This window comes from Varroa jacobsoni, unplaced genomic scaffold (genome assembly GCF_002532875.2).
Source record: "Varroa jacobsoni isolate VJ856 unplaced genomic scaffold, vjacob_1.0 scaffold_1462, whole genome shotgun sequence".
NCBI classification, from domain to species: Eukaryota; Metazoa; Arthropoda; class Arachnida; order Mesostigmata; family Varroidae; genus Varroa; species Varroa jacobsoni.
The window spans coordinates 44,028-63,840 of NW_019214364.1; the positions used below are offsets into that span (position 1 = coordinate 44,028).

Below are 19,813 nucleotides of genomic sequence, written 5' to 3' on the forward strand. Positions count from 1 at the left end.
CACTTGCGATTCTACACCAAAAGACGTTATTAGTGGGTGTTCCTCTGAAGATGTTCCTTCTCTTAAATGCAATCATGTAAGAGAGCAAGATAACCCTCTTTCTTTTTGCAAACCACAAATTTGTTTTAGAATACAACCTGAGTATGTTCACTCTCCTTCTCGACCTTGTTCAAAGACCCCTTGAAGAAATTCAGGGCCACAAAAGCCTTGTTGAACTACGCATAGTTTAGGCAGACGTTGCTTTTACCTATAGCAGATACTAACGTGGCTACACAAAACTGTTTCTGATCAGGCGTTGACGGTAAGTTCTGTCGAGACAAAAATTAGATTTGCGTTGTGGATTAGAGTTGCAAAAAGTGACAACCTGTGTCATCCCCTGATTCATCTTTAGTAGGAAAACGAGAAGCTAGTTCATCCGCTATCTAAATATGTAAATTGGCCGAACTATCACTTCGGAATAATGGACCTAATTTTTTCAAAGCTGGAAGATAAATGCCACGCTTTGAAAGCAGGGTCGAATTTCATTGCTCGGATACTAGAAGCCCAAATATTGCGAAGAGTGAAAAGCGGCCTGATGATCAATCCAGGTGACTTTCATTATTCGGAAAGTTAATAAAAATGTTCCCAAATTTATAACAAACGAGTTTTAAATTAGGAAAAAAACACCATTAAAGCGCAGTTGTGAAGCTGCCTAGTGACTAGTCAAGAGATTTCGTCGGCAAAACAGCATTGTTTTAATTAAGCTCAGATTTTCTCTTTGCCGGAGGCACACAACAGTCTCCCAAACAGTGATTTCCTACATAATATGTACCGTAATGAACACTTAAATGTTTATCATATAACAGTTCAATCAAACCCAAACGCGGCTTTCAATTCATGGACAATTCATTTGAGATTCCTCTTTACATAACTAGCAGTTGATCCGCCCGAGTAACTGATTCATGGATTCTTATTGGGAAAAGAGTATGTACATGAAAATAGACTCAGCAATGGGGATCCAAAAATTAAATTTTAGGTTGTCAGGGTGCAACGGTTTTTGGAAACTACAATTCGTTATTTCAACAACCGTCTTCGATACAATACCGAATGGATGTTGCCGAAACACCCTTTCCGATTCATGTGCCGGACTTTCATTTAAGCTGTTTGAAACGACAGAAATGGACATTTGAGACCTTTTGTGCTCCATAGTCTGATTTCTGAAAGGAAAGTCCAGGTGGGCTTTTTCAAGTGCATGGCTTTCCGAGCTGAGAAGGAGAGGTTCATTTAACAGGAGAGCTTTCGGCTGCGACATGTTTATTTACGATTCAACACTTATAACAAAATACGAGGTCCTGGAACTCATCGTTTCTGATAACGCTTGTAGTGTCAAGGAGGTGCATCTATCTTTAGCCGCTTCATGGTGGCCTCTAAATGATAAAACAAAATTTGTTTGGGATAAAAAGGAATTCTTTTCCCAATTTCCTTCGCCTGAATATAATTCGTCTCATTTTTTTCAGGAAAATCCCCGAAGGAATACAGGGTTCACCTCAATGATGTCTCGGAAAAAAATACAAGTATTACAGCTTCAATTCGGTTCCTTAACGGTTTTTCTTTGCAATAATATAAACTTGTTGATAGCAAGTGTCGACATTTACAGGTCGAGACTTGTTGGACCCTCACTAAATAGCGCTTTGAACATAGTTTTTCAGCGGATTTTTCAATGACGATATGTGCTGACTTTAGAATATGCCTGTATTCTCAAGCAGCTTATCTTGCATTAATCTGTTTCTATGAGGCGGCCCACCGTCTTGTTGGATAACGTGTGATTTTCCTAAAGGCGCTTTAGCTATCCAAAATTGTACAGTAATTTATAGAATAAGTAGACAAGCTTTTTAATGACCCGGTCGTCTTTGCTGGTAAGTGTGATAACATAACATTTCCTCTATCGGATACCATATTCAGATCATGAACTGTGGCTGAAAATTTGTTTCACGTATGACAGACACATTCCTATGTATGAATGTATGAACACGGCAACCATCATTTTGGCGGTTCATTTTTGTATTGAAGACAAGATGTCTACCCCGAGAAAAGATTTAGGTTACCTGTTGTTTCAGTCTTGAGGGAATCGAGCAGCAAGTGACATCTGTGAAATTTCTCCGTTTCATTGCCCTCAGAGAGCGTCTGTTTTACCTTTCTTGGGACCTTCGTGAACGACTCGCGACACCATACACGCACTCGCAGTGAATTTCCGTACTAAGGCGTTGTCCGAAATAGATAGAACGTTCAAAATTTACTTTTGAACTGAATCTTCATAGTTTCCTATACCATGGATTTCCCATTGTGCTGCGCCAGAGCGTGTTTCTTGTGTAGCAGCATACTCGATTGCCACGCTGTATACTGGTAAATATTTAGGTGACTCAAAAGTGGAGATTCGTCCAGTACATACAAATTGGATAATGGCATTGAATGGCTTTTGAATTGAAGAAAAATAAGTCGCTGCTGTTCGATATGACAGGTTTGTTATTTTGTTGTAGAAAAAAACTGGCTTTCTTTCGCTACGACAAGTAGCAGAAATGCATGTTTTTTCATTCAGATTCGTCCCAATTTAAGTATCGTACTTATATACGCGGATCTTAAATACTACTATGATTGCATAGTGTTTCTTTTCATTGACCTATATATATATATATATATAGAAGAATGACAATGACATATATATATAAGTCATTGTCATTCTTTGACATCCAATATTTGATATTTTGAATGCTACTTCTGTTTAGGATAACCAGTACCAGTTCCGAATAGTTTCTGCTCATATTTTTGGCTGATTAAACTAGCAGTTGCCTTATGAGTCTTAGTAATAATAATAATAATAATCCAGTCCCATATGGATCTTGTCAATTCTCGTTAATTTATATAAAATGAGCACTGTACGCCACGTCACTGGGCTTGAATAATCGACTCCTATCTTTTTAGGCCAAACTGAATCATTTCCTTCATCCTTGTTGACGTGAAGGGTTCTTCAATGATAAAACAGCAGCTTATTGAGCAGCCCAAAAGGCACCACTTGTGCACATGAGATCAGTCTAATAACAAGACAGAGAGTACTCGTACTTGTAACTAATCCTGCGTGACGCTGTAAAAGGTATAAGCATTGCATAATGTACGTGCAGTTTGCGCAAAATATTCTGTGTGTGCGAAAACTAAGACTAAAAATACTAACCCAGCTGTGTTGACATAAAACGAGCCACTGTGAGGCACCTTGGCATGATAGCAACATATGTCGGCCCACAGCTGAGCACGATACGGACAGGCCACACCCAAAGGCTCGGTACGCACGAACTTTTTTGCCTGAAAGGAAACGGAAAAATTTGAACCTTGTGTTTTTGAGATACAAGAAAGTGCACACATACTTTTGTTTACCTTGTGTTATTTGTTATTTCAAAAAGACTTCTTATTTTATTAAGTTACATATACATATATACTTATAACCATAGACCGCGGAAATGGAGGTGATGGACGTTTACCGTTATCAGACATAGTTCTACTATAAAGCAAATAACAATAATGCAAAATGCTGCCGAATCCGCCCGGGACATTTGCACTATGTCTTATTATCGCATTAAGCTTAAATGACTGCTCTAGAATGGTTTGTCGGGTGTTTTAATATATGGAACTTAGTTCGAAGAAAACCATTTAAAAGAACTTGAGTAAAAGCAGTTCACAAACAATTTAGAGCTGACTGAAAATGTGGGCTGCATCTATACGACAGTCGCTAACCTTGAGTCTCTTGAGCTTACACAGAAACTTGTATACCACATGAACTCTCTGAAGGTATCGAGCATCACGTTGCTGCAATGACCAATTTTTGCTCATAGTTGCAACCTGCGATGACAAGTGGTGCTTGTACGTCAACATGAACTAGAAACCAAGAAAGGGAGCTCTTGGAAAAAACCAAAGCTCAGAATTTCACCACAGCTTCATTTAGAGAAAAAAATGACGCTTTGCGTCTGGTAGTGCAGTAAGGGCCAGATTTACTATAAATAGTTTCCTGCAAACCAGACAGTTCATCGACATATTTATTTGGCTCAGTTGCATCAAGTCATCCAGGTTTTTCGCTAGAAAAGATTCGAAACATAAGGTTAGGTCATCCTACGTTATGACAACGCGAAGCCACACATGGTAAGCTTAAAACGAAACCAACGACGATTTGCCGCAACAGCATACATCGTTTGATGGAAAGTTAGGGGAAAGTCGTGAACAATATGAGGACTACATAGCACAATAACATAATATCACAAGGGTAAAACATGTAATATTTTTTTTTCCATCAGAAAAACCGCGAGAATTTACGACCCAGCTTAGTAGCAAATTGTGCGCGATGGGTACGATTATTATATAAAGAATATTGCTGAGATTTTGTAAACTGCTTACTGTTGATTAATTTAGCCAGTCGATTTTATTGGCAAGTAGTTCAGTTGTTACAATTTTCTGGCGATGGCGAAAACTTGTGTGTTAATATAGCCTTCGATCCAAAAATCATGATACCTGCTGTCTGACGATGTCTAACCAATGAGCCCCGATTTCGATTTGTAACGTACATATAGTAATGCGTCGGGCGCTTTTATTTTGGTCAACATTGTTATCCATTGACAACGTATGCCCTACATCAACAATTCCAAGGGATTATTTTATATTAATAATTTATATAAGGAGAGTACAAAACAATATTAGCTTTTTGGTAGGAGAATAGAAAAATATTTAATAATTTTGTTCGGAGTGCACAGCGTTCTATGTTGAGCACTCAGCATACCCAGTTACGCATTCAGATAGTAAACATTAGAATTACTTATGTTCCCAGATATGCTGGTAATATTAGTCAATATAACCTTGAACGTTCACAAAACCGTCAATAAAAATTATGATGTCGGTGCTTCTTCAGCAATGATTTAGTATTAATACAGGATAGATATTGTAAAAAACGTAACTCAAAGTTATCACTTCAAATGAGTGAGCTACTTCTTAAACATAGTTACTGCAAGAATACATACATTGCGACACTGGTTATATAAAAAATTATATGGAAAAGGTTTAAATATTAGTCCAATCCTTTAAGCACTACAAGGTAAGGCTGCAGTATGACGAAAAAGAAAAGAAAGACAGGGTTAGATCTAGCGTTGCTATAATTAATTTCACTGATCTAATTGTATTAATGGCCAATCGAACACACCTCAAGAATTAGGTTTTGTTTTAAGACGAGAGTCTTTTTAATGTTCTGAGCAGATACGCAACAATTTCAAAGTAATGTTTCAAACTTGAAACTGAACATAGCACGAAAAATAAACGTAAATATAGTTAGACCAATAAATTCACAAGTAATTAGTTAAAATATATCATATAGAAGTATAGTGTTAAACGTGAATTGAATCATGTATATCAAGCTACATGTACAAAATATAATATCGATTTTCAATTTCGATTAGTAAAAATATCTTTAAAAAGTAGACCACGTGTGTCTGGTAGAAACGCGTGGCATCAGTTTAACGTTTCAGGGCCGCGTAAACGAAGAAGAAGCTAAAAATAAGAATCAAAATGCTGGTTCTTTAGCGTACTTTTTTTGGTTACAGTAACTACTTTTTGCTTGAAGAGCTAGCTAGAGTTGTGCGATAAAATATTTAAGAGAATGTATTAAAAGAAGCTGCTACTTGGGAGCCCTGTCTTTCAACAAAGCAGCCTTTCTATTTTTTCCTATTGAACTTCACTTTCTTAGTGCTTAGTTATTAATTTTTTTATTTAGACTTTAAAAAAAATAATTAATTCGCTGCAAAAACTCTCTGGACAGCTAGAAACCAATAATTCGTGTTCCCATATGTAATTTTTAATTAGTTTTAATCGTAAATTAGTAGTAGGATTGCTTGCCCTTTTTAAAACATCGACAAACCTGCAATCACACAAACTTACATCAGGAGAATAGGCGGGTTGAAGCCAACGCTGGGTATTCCTTTGCTCAATCTAGAAAGTAATTGGGGTATCGTGATGAAATCTAACACTGTCATTAAATAACCAGACTGCGTGCTTTCGATTGCAAACGGTATACGAATCTCTTAAAAAAAAATCCAGACAGCGGACCGTATTTATTGTTTCCTTTTTAGCGAGTATCTTATACTAGCAGATGCCCTCAATGTCTATTGCAAGTACTAGCGTAATTTTACATCCGAATTTATGCGATATTGCCATCAAATTCGATTTCTCTCCACGACGACACCATTACCTCGCCAAGTTTCTCTCCAATTGGCAGTAGAGATCGAACGATGCCACCGTATGCTCCAGGCGGGTTTTTCGCCGATATAAGTTCTACAAATTGCACGCATTTCCGATTAGCCTAATGTCAAATCACGGAAGGCCCATCCTGTATTCAGCGTCCACATTTTTGACACTTAAGTTATAATTCTGCAACATGTTACATGCGAAATAACAGTTTTGGCCAACAGAGTTCTAAGATTTTAAGCTCTGCTTTCATGAAAAACCTTTCCGATCATCGCCAATGCGTTCTTGTCCTTCGGGTCCCAACATCTGGTTAGTGTTTTGCTACTGGTACTATTCGTACTTATAGCGCTGTAACCTTCGAGCAACAAAAACTTGATCAATGAGGGGGACTAAAAAATATTTTTTCTGAACTCATTTTCTCTAGTTTCTAGAAAAGTAGAGTGTTTAACAGCCAGATTTCATCTGGTGGCGGTGCACAATACACGATGTGTTCAATTAGCCGAATTTCCTTGTAATAATCTACTATTATCTTACCGCTAAACGTAAAAATTTACGGGACAGCAGCATATTACATATAACTCGATATTTGGGCGCTGATTGTGATTTCACCCGATAGCGTAGCATTTCCTACATTTCTAGCTCTTCTGTAGGATCGACATCGGGAGAAATTTATTACTAGTAGGTAGCATGAGTTAAAATTAGAAATGCAATAATTAAAAAATCGAATAGATTCAACTAGGAATTAGACCGCCGCCGTAGCAACTATAAATTGCAGTTGTAATAAATAGAATGCCTTTTCAAACTTACTTAAAATACCATATTTATAAGCAAAAGAAAAAACAGGTATTACTTATTACAGAGACAGAGCACAACACAACTATTATGAGTATCATTGTGATAGTAGCGTGATTAGGTGAAAAGTGGGCTCTGTGTTTTATCTCAGTGCTCGCAGAATGAAAAAAACAACTTTTATATATGTTTTCATTCTTACGTTAACCCATTACAGAAGACTTGGTTTGCACTACACATTGAAAACAAAGCCAGCCAATATGTATCGCATCTTTAGAGATTAGTTGAACTTCAATTAATTTAAACTAATACGCCAATTGAGGTACATTATGCACAGAAACTAAAGTTTCTTATATTTGTAAAATTTGTGCTCTGTTCCTTTCACATTTGTCGTGACATCGGACACTAGATTTTTTTAAATCGAATAGTGGTATTTTTATTCCGTACTTTTTATTCCGTACTATAGTGATGTACAATTACATTAGCTTTGTTCCATATCAATATTCGTGTTTTCAGCTCCTGTATTTTTTAAATGACTTCACTAGCAAGCCGTAGCGGAAATAACCATTAGCCCAGAAAAAAATGTTCCTAGCTGTTAAAGCTTAGAAAACATATGGAATATTATTCAGAAGTCCACATCATTTTATTTCCAGTAAATAAACTTTTGATATATATTCAACTAGCCTTACGTGAATTGATTACACTAGTAGAGATTGTATCATATCTTAAGTCACGTGTCCGAATCAGGACTACCGAGCCAAACATCTAGCTCTCTTTGCAAGCAAATAATACAGAGGCGTGTATTTTGTCTCCTCTTAAATTAGGAGGGTAGAAAAGATGAAAATCAGGAAAAAACATTTACTTTAAAACGAACAATTATGGCTGCGATCTGAAATATCAGGTCTTTATAGGCGTTGCCTTTCCAAATAAGCTCTTATAAAAGATAAAAGGTACCAGTGTTCACACACGCCCTTCACTGCTTTCGTAGTAGTGTCCTGCACACTTGTGACTAACCCTCAGCTAAAATGTTTCGGAGTTAGCCAATGGTAAGCCAAAAGACCTTTAAAGGCTACATGCTCTCAAGTAGACAACCCATTTTTCGGCCTTCTAATGTCCATTTTACGCTCAGCCTCATGCCTTTCAACTTCAAAAGAGAATGTAGTAAATATTTTCGGCAAAATAGTGCTAATTGCATTTTTCAATTTATGAAAATGCCAATTCCTTTTATATGATTGCAAATGAACCGTTTGCCTATAAGCGACAGCCCTTAGGCGCCTTTGAACTTTTGGAAACTCAGGACAACTGAACAGTGAACAATAAAAATGTTCTGATATCACCTGTACTTTCAATCTGGATTTGGTCACTTATTACATACCCGTTAATATACTACACTTTGGCTGGTACTAAAGGTAGTTAAAGTGAAAGCTTGCTTACAGAATAACGTTCCATGGTAGAACAAATGACGGAAAGGCCATGTCAGAATGCCCACAGGGAACTCTTCTCACCAGTTCATTTTCATTCCACACCAGTTCTACCTACAAAAGCTTGTCGGCGGTATATCATTCTAAATGTATGCAGATGACACTAAAATGTACTTTGAAATCTGTGTCGAGAAACTTGCTATTCTTGACATCTGGTACGAGAATATAAAACAGGTGCAGTATTAACGAATGTTCATAAAAACGGACCGTTGTTCGCTATCATGACATAAAACCTCATATACGATATCATTTGGGTATGTACTAGTAAGCTTGCGGATCGGATGAAGAAACTAGTTACCAAGGAGGGCTGGAACTGCGTATAACTTTTTAGTACAACACGCTCTGCCCGTCATTTTATATGCTGGCTTTAGTTGAAAGTCTGCCTTGAAGCAGCTACCATTGTAGCTAAGGGTTTACAGAAAACACATAGCGTGTTGGAGAAAAATGTAAAATTACAGAAATATTCATTCTACACACGTTTTAGGTGCTGCAAGTTAATTGGGTGTTAATGCTTTTGCAGCGATATTTAAAAAAAATATTGCTTTAAGAGGAAAAAATATGTTAAAGCTAAACAGAGCAAATGGTTATAGTTTATGTTCTTGGAGAATGACGTTAAAACGCCACAGAACACCAATCTTCACCAAAATGTATTACATAATCTATTTTGTACTTCAAGTTTATTTTCTGTCCGCACAGTCTGTGTAGTATTATAGAGTTCAAGAACGATAAATAGGCTGGTATCTCACGTTTACTTTTCTTGGACTTTTCCACCCAAAATCTAAAACAAGATATTTTTGCGTATTTTCTAGATTGCTCCCAAAAATGAAATAAACATACAATAATAGGACTTCGTTGCTGTATCAGTAATAACGAACGCATATATACATGCAACAACTTATTTAAATTATAATGTCTTCTATAAACTTTTTGACATAATGACATCTAGAGTTCATTTACGTGCCTGTTAACGAAAATTAAAGATAATGATACTAATAGGAGAACGGGACAATTGTCATAGAAGGTGAAGAAGCTTACGGGATGGCTACATTACAAATCCGATATATCTGAATTAGCATAACTGAATAACCGAATAAGATAATAAGGCTGAGTAAGTTGCTACTGGAAGATAATGGGGTAGCTGTGACAAAATCATCAAATAGCTAGAGGCAATAGATTAAGCGGAAGGCGATCACTAGGAGGACCGCAACAAAATAACTCTAATGGTTCAACGGGACAACGGGATTCGTGCAATATAAGTGCTAACTAAATGCGACTTCTTACCGAAGTAGTCTAACAACCTCTTCTCAGTTCGGGGAAAATACCACTGTAACATTGGAGTATTTGCAATCATTATGAACCATTTTTTTTTACAAATATGTAACCTCTGAGGTGTATAAAACATAAGAGGGCGAGCAGAGATATATTTCCGCTTGTTCTGATTTTTGCTAACATAACCGCTTAAATGGAAGAACTTCCTATAGAATAGCAAAGTTGAAAGAATTCACGCCAAACATCATTAACAACCACCAAGAAAGTAAGAAGTTGTACCTAATAATTTTTTGTCGTTTTTCATACGCAAACAAGGTCTAAAACTTAAAGAATAAAAAAAGGAATATACTCTCCAATAATAATCTCGACTATTTTAGTCTTAGACTAATAAGAAATTGCCCTGTCATTGTATTTGCTACCAACACATAATTAAGCAAGTATAACTAATCATGAAGTCACCAATACTGCTGACCGAGGGTAAATATTAATACCCCAATAAAAGTCGTAATTTATAATATTTCTTCAGCTACAATACGAAGGTGTTATCATAAGTTGCAATCTTCTATTTCGTGTGTATTTTTGCCCGACCGTTGAGTATTAATGTGCGAGAATAAACAATATAATTATCAGCTGATACATTCCGAAAGCACAAGGAGACTCCCTTCAGAGCTGACTTACATTTTTGAGTTTATCGCTTTGGAGAAACTCTTGCAGAGGTCCAATAGAAATACTGTGATCCTTCTCGAGCGGCTTTAGAGCAGCCCATTGAGGGCCCACGTTATCCTCCTGCATTATTTTCCTCACGGAGGCCCTTCAAACCTCATAGCTGTCAAGCAACTCCTCATGCCGGCACTCTGCAGACTCATTCACTTTGAATTACCATCGAGCCTCCACCACCGTCATAGCGTAGTGACAGATGATACATTACACTTGGTCGACGATAGTCTTTTTGCATAGGGGATGAACAATTCCTGTCGAATAGACGTAAAACTTTTTCCACTATGAACACTAATCCAAACAATTATTATCAAAGACACTTGGAGAGAAAAAGACAGTAACAACACAGCAGACGGTCATTGACAGAATTCGTGCCTCTTGCCCTAGTTACCGCAATAGCTTTCTCCTCGCATCTCGTCTGCACAAGCAGACTAAAATTCGATGAATCTATTATTGCATGCCCACAGAATCTACTTGAACGTAAGCGGGCTTAAGCTAGGGAACTTAGGCCAGGCTGAGAGCGGCAAAAATATGACCGTTTAGTATTATATTTTTCAATGGTGTGCATATAAACATGATAAGTAATGCATGTAAGTTTTTAGTTTAGAATTAGAACTTTGAAAAGTAGAATTTCCAGAGCATATTCCGTTCGAGTTTCGTTTTTTTATCTTGTTAATGTAGAAATTTAAATAATCTCTTTGCGCGTAAAGGTAAAATTAGCTTTCCATTTAAAACTTATAGTCACTTATCCATGCCATACACACATAAATTTTCAAAGGAAAATTAACGAAACGCTAGTAAAATGTCAAAAAGATCTAACTTTTGACTAGATCGCACAAAATATTTACTTTGCAGTTTAGTTGCTGCTGGAGTCTTTCAAAAGCTCTATTAAAAATATGAAATTGTATTTTGCCAGCAGTTGGTGCCAACATTGCTAAGAACTTAAAAGCATGAATATATATTCTATCGTGTTATAGATTTTCCGTCAAAAAATACAAAAACGGGGGAATCATCGCAAGGATCTGTTGATACTACGGCTGCAAGGTCACCTTGCTTATTTATTCTACAAACTTTACATGCTCAGAATTTTTTCCGTCTATTTTCATTGTGAGGATTGTAATAACAATATTATGTGTACAAATATGCACAAATAGGGTGAACAATGAAGAATAAAACTTCTCCTTAAACCCAATGCTAATTGTTGAACTTATATATATTTATATATTAATTGTTTACCTGCTACGGATAATATATACAGAGGGCCCTTATGAACTGAGTAAACCTCCTTACTAAAGGAATCTTCGGGTATAATATTATTACTTGTAATGGGAAGTAAATCTGCTGCAAAATCAGAGCAAAATGCTACGGGGTGACCCTCAATGCCTCTCGAATACAGTGCAAGGAACGAAATTAACTAGAGCACGGTTAATTTAGACATGAAAAGCCCCAATTTCATTTTTTTCGCTTTACAAAACAGTTTACTAAGCTTTAATAGTACGAAGCCGTCTTTTAGTCAGGACTCGGAAAAGGTTTTTCTTCGAACCTTATGCGATTTATTCGCCTGATATGCTGCCGTCCGTCCAATATGTTAATTTTTGGGTGTAACGTCAGGATCTACTGACTCTGGAGATTGCTTCACTAGGAGATTAAATGTGTCTACGTACGGTGTCGAACCTAATTTCACATGTCTCCAAATTTTGTAGGCAAACGCGCGACTACTGGACCACTGCACGGGGTCAGGTTGACACCTAAATACAAGATCTGTTAGGACTATTCTCGAAATAAACGAAGTCAGGACGCAGACCTCCCGCTATTTTGATTTCGTGTTCTGCCGCCAGAAAATTTGGAAGCTGACGAACGAATGAACAACCATCATACAAATTAAGGTGATGAATGAAACTCTACCACTGTTTTTGTCCTATTTTTTTATTTTACTATAATATTTTATTCTATTTTTGCACGTAATAGAAAGCTATAAACAAAAACATGCTAATGTTTTGACTGCAAAAAAAATCAATTTCCGCCCAGTTTATTCTTGTTCTTATCATGGATTTTCTAGTACATTTTTTTTTTGTAATGAGATCCAGCTACTTTGCTGCTCGGTGATTATTCACTTTTATTGTATCAACGCCCTTGTATATCTTGTCACCTAGTCAACTACATATGTACAACAGGACCACGTCAATACGATTCAATATTACAGTTTTCTCTCAACACTAGGATCATAACTTTTATTATCATTATTTCAGTTAAGCTAATATGTTTATTAGTACTTGCTCAATCCAATACTGGTGCCGAAACTTTGCCACTTATTTTACTGTTTCTTCGGTGATATCGCGGTCGCATTTTAAAGACAAGGAAACTGCATACACATTTTAACTCATACACGAACGCACTTGAATTTGGTGCCAACTTTTCTCACGTGTTACGTCGTTTCGTCTAGATCGATAACTCTAAGGTTCCGTATAATATGTAAAGATTGGTGATGCCACATGTCTGATATAATACTTCTTGAATATAAAATACTCTTCACATTAAATCACTGTCGTTTTTAAAATGTCAGTGCTAATAAATAGGGCTATATGTTGTATTACGGGATTTTAAGTCCAAGTAGAAATCTTTAATCGTTACATTAGTTGTTGCTATTGTTGTCATTAGACTAATTAAGTTCTAGTTTGTCGTTGCAAACGTCTTCCTTTCTGCTACTACTGCTATTATACTTGCACAATACGTGATAGTTTAATTTATTCGATTTATTTCTCCATTATACTTCATGAAAAATTACAGGGAATAAGTTCTTAAAAATGTTGATATTAATTTCAGAATTTGAACATCCGTATTTTAAAGCCGTAGAAACATCGAGCTTTGTGAACCTATACATAGCGTTATTTAACTACGTTCTCTGGTTCTCATAGTTTTTAGAAAACGACCCTAACAATTAAGTTACAGTTCTTGATGGGCGGGCAGTTTTTCCTTGATAAGCTTAAAAAGCGCATGGTGGTCTTCTGGTGCCTTCATCAACAGATAACAGCTATTAAATTCTACAACGAACTCCAGAAGGATAATTTCTTGAGGTTGGTATTATACGCATAGACACAAACGCGATGTGCGCAAAGATGATTAGACCGCCATTCCCGAGTCCAAGGACGCAGGAGCATAAATAATGCACAGACGTCTACTTACAAAATGATAGAATGATATTCGGAACACCTTAAGATAAATTTGGTCAGTGTGTGACTGTGTGGGTCACAAGACTGTGTGCCGTAGCTGGCGTGCGTTTCTCCACTCTTTTTGGTAAATTATTGAATCACATTTTGCATCGTGGCGGATTCAGAACATGAATTCGGGATGCGAACGCAGATTTGTTCAATAAATTTCCACACGCCAATGCGAAGACAACAAAAATTAGGGTGAATGATGAGTTATCAATAAGGGCACAAAAATATTATTTTCAATGATTCCGAAACACGTAAATTGCCTATAGTGTTGGCTACAGCCTAGATTAGTTTTGTCTTCTAATGTGCCTTTTGTTTTTGTGTGTTTTGTGCCATTGAGTGTTCGAAACTTTTGGTCTATTTTCAGCCTTGAGATAGATTTCAAAATACGACATGTGGAAGTGAGACCATAACAAACCGACAATGACCTCACTGGCAATTACTAAAGTCATTTAAGTAAATTTACTTGACGCTTCGCATGCTAACTGAATTGAATAAACGTATCTGCCAAAGATCATTTTCTTAAAGATCTGTTTTCATTTAAATGCAGCTTACAAAGGAACGGAATAAATGTTTGTCTCAAACTGAAAGTATACCGTATTAACAAACGTGATTACAGGCAGGTGGCATTGCTTAATATATATTTCACCCAACTCGCATATCCGCAAAAAAGCTTTAACAGAACTATCGTTCACAATTCGTGCGTCGTCACATGCGTCTCGCATAAAAATACGCATGTTTTCACATATTCTTATTTATTATTGAATTTTCAGAGAGAAGTTCATCTCACCGCTTGCAAAAGCCATGGTAGCGCTTACCACTGCAATGTAGACGTACCTTGTTTAACAAAAATTAATTTCAAAAAGTGCTTCTTTAACCTCGCCTACACCTACCGCATTCGCGAAGCTTTGTCTCTTTAATACGGATTCTAACAAAAATTACTGGATCTATATTTTTTTATAAACTTCGTCTACCGTGAAGATGTTAGCAATTTTCAGTTGTCTGATTGTTTTTACACAAAATATGAAATAAGTCAAACAGAGTACTCCACCAACAAATTTTTGTTGGTACTTATTCTACTAAAGAAAGAAAAATAGAAAACTCATGGTAGACATGAAAAGTTAATAAATCTAAACTATATAAGTCTACATAAAACTTCCGTATAGAAATTTCCATATAAGTCGCTAATAGACAACCATTCTTACCTCAATTACATCTATGTACTGTATTGTTTTACGTGGAATGATTAATATGTAAACAGGTATGCCGAACGTATCCTATGCGACGTCAGTGTTTCTTCGAACATAATTATTTATACGATGCGACCAGAGTACCCTAGATTTCCGTTGATATTATGAGTTGATGTATTACGAAATGACTCTATATTCAGTCTATCGTCTTTTGATAGCATGCAGTACGAGTTCCTTTGTAAATATTGAATTACATATTCCGCTTTTGTCGTTACTAAGGTGTAAAGCACAAAAATAGGCAGACGTTACTGTACCCGTGAACGTTGTTGAACTTTAGTACTGAAAGTTTTGTTTTTCGATACAGATGTAACTGTGCGATCCGATTTTTCTTTTACTAGATACGTAGCACTCAAGCAATTAAAGAGATCTAATCGTTAACAGCGTGAATCTTCCTGATACAGCTAAGGATAAAAGGGGACAAACGAATATGTTGGCACACTAGAAATCGAGAACTTATACGGTGGGCTTAAAGGCTAATTTATAACAGGTTACTGTTTATTCAACAAAGACAATTTCGGCACTGTGTTCAAAACTACAGTGTATGCTTTCTTTAAACTACCCAAAAACAAGATCATGCGTACGTTTTGTACCACCAAAGACTGGATATAGCTGATATCTACACAGAAATACAGAAGATAAATTGTCATGTTAAAGTAAAATTGAAGTTCCTACAACAACAGTTGGTCACATTTTAAAACATTTATTGTGGTTTATTTAACTAGCACAAAATAACTGAAGGCAAATATACTCAACTGGGAGAGTCATTGTAAGTGAACTACATTTGAGCTTGAAAGCTAGGATGAATTTATAGAAAATGCTTTTCCTTCCTCAATGGTTTAATGCTGTGTGTACTAAAGTCCCACGCTCTGTGTCGTTGTTATTTGAATTTCTAGTAGCACTGAGCGTTAGCAACACACGAAAATCAATTGTCAGAAAACATTAGACAGAAAAAAATACCTAATGACAAAATTTAAAAAAAAATATAGCATACCAAATGGCCTTCAAGTATTAATAAGAAATTCAGTTGAAAATGTTCAAGACAATATTCCGCCTGGAATATCATTTACATGTTCAATACGTGGCATCTCAATCACTCTAGTATCTCAATGAACGTCTGAATGAATTTATAAACACTACCGTACAAACGACGATACATTTCGGATGGCTACAAGTATTTCCATTTTATAGATCCTTACAACAGATCTGCAATCGTAGCTCACTTTAATAATTAAAATAACTTGTGCTCCACAACTGGATTGTGTAGCACAAGCGTGCTTGGGCGAGATGTGTTCCTTTGTGCTAATCGATGGCAATTATTTCACTCGTTGTTTGTGTGTTTATCTATTCAAGTTGAATTATGTCCAACTGTTATTCACAATGGATTTCTTTACAATGCCGATGCTTTCCTGTTGTTATTTCTGTTAACCATTATTACCGTTGACATTATTGGGCAACAATTCATTTTATAGCACGTGAAAGAAGAAAAAAGATCTAAAGGTTTTTTTCTTGAATAGGGACCTCATAATTTCAACATAACTACAAATCTGATTTTTAGAACCGGCACATCCACCGCCAGCATAATACAATACTATCATTAATTATACTATGTAGAATTAATTGCTACCTCTACTATAGTTCTCAGCCTCCATCCATGAATGTCCATCATGTGATGCGCATCATTTCAACCTGCCTCCAGTAACATATTCGTGCAAAGAGTACAGCACCACCTCAGCGAGTTTTTCTTCTTTCCGGATGTTCTCTTTTTATATTATATAATTGCTATAAGTTCAACACTTACAACATTCCCCTATAAATCAGAGTCGTAGCGACTATAGCGGGTAAGTGCACGAAGAAATCATACATACAGTAACCACTGGCTTTACTGATGCCGTTGCGTTTCCTCAATGTTGCTTTCTCTAAAAATCATGCCAGAGGTTTCTACCTTCTTTTTGTTATAAATATTCTCGCTAGACTATACAACACAAGATGCGTCGTTCAGTGAACGACTTTCCTGCAATATCACTGCCCGCAAAAAAGGAATGCGGGTTATTTGGCGTACAGATTTTAACATACTTCTATCTCGTTATGGTTATCAATTGAATTAAATAATGCCTAAAGGGGATCAGTATCCGCCATAAGTGGAAATCGAACCACAGCTCCTAACTCGTTATTCCCTCCGCCGTACGAGGACTGACGCCGGTGAGTTGTAGACGTCACACAGGTAATAATTTCTTCTGAGCAGACAGAGTCAGATTTGAACCGTTGAGAATTGAGGGAAGCCGTCCTAGCATGTGACTGATGAGATTCCCTAAATAAACCAAATTAAAAGGCGTTATTAATTTACACCGAAGAAATACACTGAAGGCAACTTTCAGTGTGCATATACTGCGTATACCGTGAAGTTGATCGAGTAAGAGTTTGCATCTGTTTAAAGCTGCATTCATATCTAATAATAGGTGGTCGCCTAACACTAACGCGTTTTTGGCATTTATATATGAATCACATCATTCTGGGACTTGCTTAGACTTTCTGTAAATATTAGAGAAGGATAGTATTTGTCTCTATCGTTAGCTAGGATTTTTTATTTGCTAATCCATTAGGCTAAGTTGTTTTGAATAGATGGAGCATTTAGTTCAGGAACTCGTATTCAGGCTCCAGTAATTTGGCTTAAATAATTTTCATTGATGATGGAGATCTGAGTTTTTAATCTATAAAATATTCTAACGCCAACGGCTTTATTTCGCAATGCTTTAATAATCGCATACACAGCACTAGAGTATACATTTTTGAGCCATATACTATAGTGAACAGAACTTCGGCGGAGTATACTGCTGGAGAATATAGGCACAGATTTTAAACGCAGTATGTACGAGTAGTAACCTACGTGAACATTTTAGGTTTAACGTAAGCCTTTTGAAAATAAATAATCCTTTTAAAGACCTTTGAAAATTATCACCTGCAACAACAATAAAAGGAATGAAAACCAAAGGATTCTAGCATTTTTAAATTAACACGGATCGATGTATCTTTGGCAAATCCCACTGGCTTCTTGGTACTATGATGATACGCAGACGCTGATGATTGTAAATCACGGACAATTTCAACCTGATAATTTACTTCATTGTATTAATAAAACTTTCAGGCAATATTATATATATATACAACATCACACTCAGTATTATTAGAAGTCAGCGGCATTACAAAAACGGTTCCAAAATAAATATTAACAATACTAGTGCTCTATAATCGAAACAACAAAAAACGATTACTTCTAAAAATCAAGTGCATGCAATATGGATGAATTCAACATTTGACTATAGAGTTCAAAAAAATTATAGAGTTATAATTTCTCTTCCATCTATGTACTTTTGGTTTCGTATTGTTAAAAAATCGTAGTATGTTGCATGTTGATTTTAAGTCTATTCAATGTTTAGCAATCTGAACACGGAGGAGTGGAACGACCTAATGTTAAATATCAAAGACATGGAAATTCTTATATTAAAAAAGTTTAAGCGAAGACATGCATTTCGAATCAAAAATATACACATAACCCTTAATAAACTTGGGCTGTTATTAAATATTCAGTGTAAAAGGCTGTTGAATTTTGAAAGTCAACGGATTTTCAGGTTTCCGTTTCTTACACACACAATAATTACTTTATCAATTACATTTTAGTATAGATTCAATAGAAAAAAAAAGTTACTTTAGCTTGATAACGTCCTACTTTATGTTGTAATGCTCGTTCATTATGTAATCACGTAATTCTATAATGGATCTATTCTGACCTACTCCAGCGCTATCAGGGTTCTCGGATTAAATGAAGACCTAACTTTTTAAAACTTTTGATATGAATTAAATGCATTCTCCTTCGTTATGCACATTAGAGATAGTTAACCGGAAGCTTTGGTTAATATGGTATTCACCCTTTTCGTTTTTATTTATAATTTTGTTTAAAAGTTTAAACCTTTTAAGTTAAAACATAAAAACACCATCTATTGAGTGCCATCTTAATGGATGGAATCATCCACACTAAGATTTGGACTTGAATCAGGAGAATAGGGAGTTTGAAGTCATTGCGCAGCTTTGATTTAGGCCGCAGTTTGATAAAGTCCTGTCAAGTCCTCATGCGGATTGTTGAGGATTGCCACCCCGCCCATTTATGAGTCTCGCTAGAAAATTCTAATACCAATAAGAATCGACTACTTGTTCTCAAATGATATTAATTTACGGTGTCCAGTGTCCGATCGAAGTGAAACCTCGTTCGAACGATGGCAATGATCTGTGGCTATATAAGCGCCAAATATGAATTATAATGCGCAGTTCAAGCGCTGTTCGGCTGCCATTCACACCTACAATCGATCGAGCTTAATTCGAACATCCTAAAATTATCGACTCCGGAACGGAATCTTCGAGCTTCCCTATTTTTACCTTCTAGAATGAGACTCTTTATAGTGATACTCCTTGTGAGACGCTGAAGTTAGGGATCCATGGGCTCCATCATGACCATTGTGGTGCGACGGCCCAGCAACGTCCTGTAGCGAATGCGCACTTCGTGGAGGAGTTTCCGGAATAAACACGGAAACTACCAAGGCCCCCAAAGCCATCAAGGCGCCGAATACGAACGGAGGACCAGGAATTAGCTACATTGAGGAGGAAAAGCACCAGAATGATCGAAACAGTAAGTAATTAGTTAAATTAGTAGATCCGCGCTCCAACAATTTGTACAATTAATCCGATCAAAGTCAAACAGTACAATTTTGAAGTAATGTTAGATTGAAAAGATGAAAGCTAAGTTGGGAATCAAATCCTCTACTGTACAATACTAGAAACAAGTAAATATATA

The 19,813-nt window shown here is 36.3% G+C and overlaps 2 protein-coding genes and 1 long non-coding RNA gene across 16 annotated transcripts in view; 1 reads left to right on the top strand and 2 right to left on the bottom strand.

The window, feature by feature from the left end:
• sky (GTPase-activating protein skywalker) overlaps nt 1-10,848 on the bottom strand; it is a 45,176-nt gene extending 34,328 nt beyond the window's left edge. For 2 of the 6 annotated variants that reach the window (XM_022850460.2, XM_022850459.2), the window contains exons 1-2: nt 10,467-10,826; nt 3,206-3,333 (exon numbers count right to left, since the gene is read on the bottom strand). In XM_022850460.2, coding sequence (XP_022706195.1) covers nt 3,206-3,333; nt 10,467-10,580 — 242 coding nt within the window. In that variant the 5' untranslated portion in view covers nt 10,581-10,826. Of the gene's footprint in view, nt 1-3,205; nt 3,334-10,466 lie in introns of those variants that run through there. The other 4 variants (XM_022850458.2, XM_022850462.2, XM_022850463.2 and 1 more) reach the window with 4 other exon arrangements.
• Nucleotides 10,849-10,970: 122 nt separating this feature from the next.
• Nucleotides 10,971-14,247, top strand: LOC111270313 (uncharacterized). Its single transcript, XR_002686249.2, has 2 exons — nt 10,971-11,095; nt 12,209-14,247. It is a non-coding gene; the product is annotated as an uncharacterized LOC111270313 (long non-coding RNA).
• A 1,407-nt stretch (nt 14,248-15,654) lies between these two features.
• Nucleotides 15,655-19,813, bottom strand: part of LOC111270312 (solute carrier family 71 member 1) — a 37,844-nt gene continuing 33,685 nt past the window's right edge. For all 9 annotated transcript variants that reach the window (XM_022850473.2, XM_022850470.2, XM_022850468.2 and 6 more), the window contains 2 exons: nt 19,399-19,610; nt 15,655-17,278 (listed from right to left, as the gene is read on the bottom strand). In XM_022850473.2, coding sequence (XP_022706208.1) covers nt 17,083-17,278; nt 19,399-19,610 — 408 coding nt within the window. In that variant the 3' untranslated portion in view covers nt 15,655-17,082. The remainder of the gene's footprint in view (nt 17,279-19,398; nt 19,611-19,813) is intronic.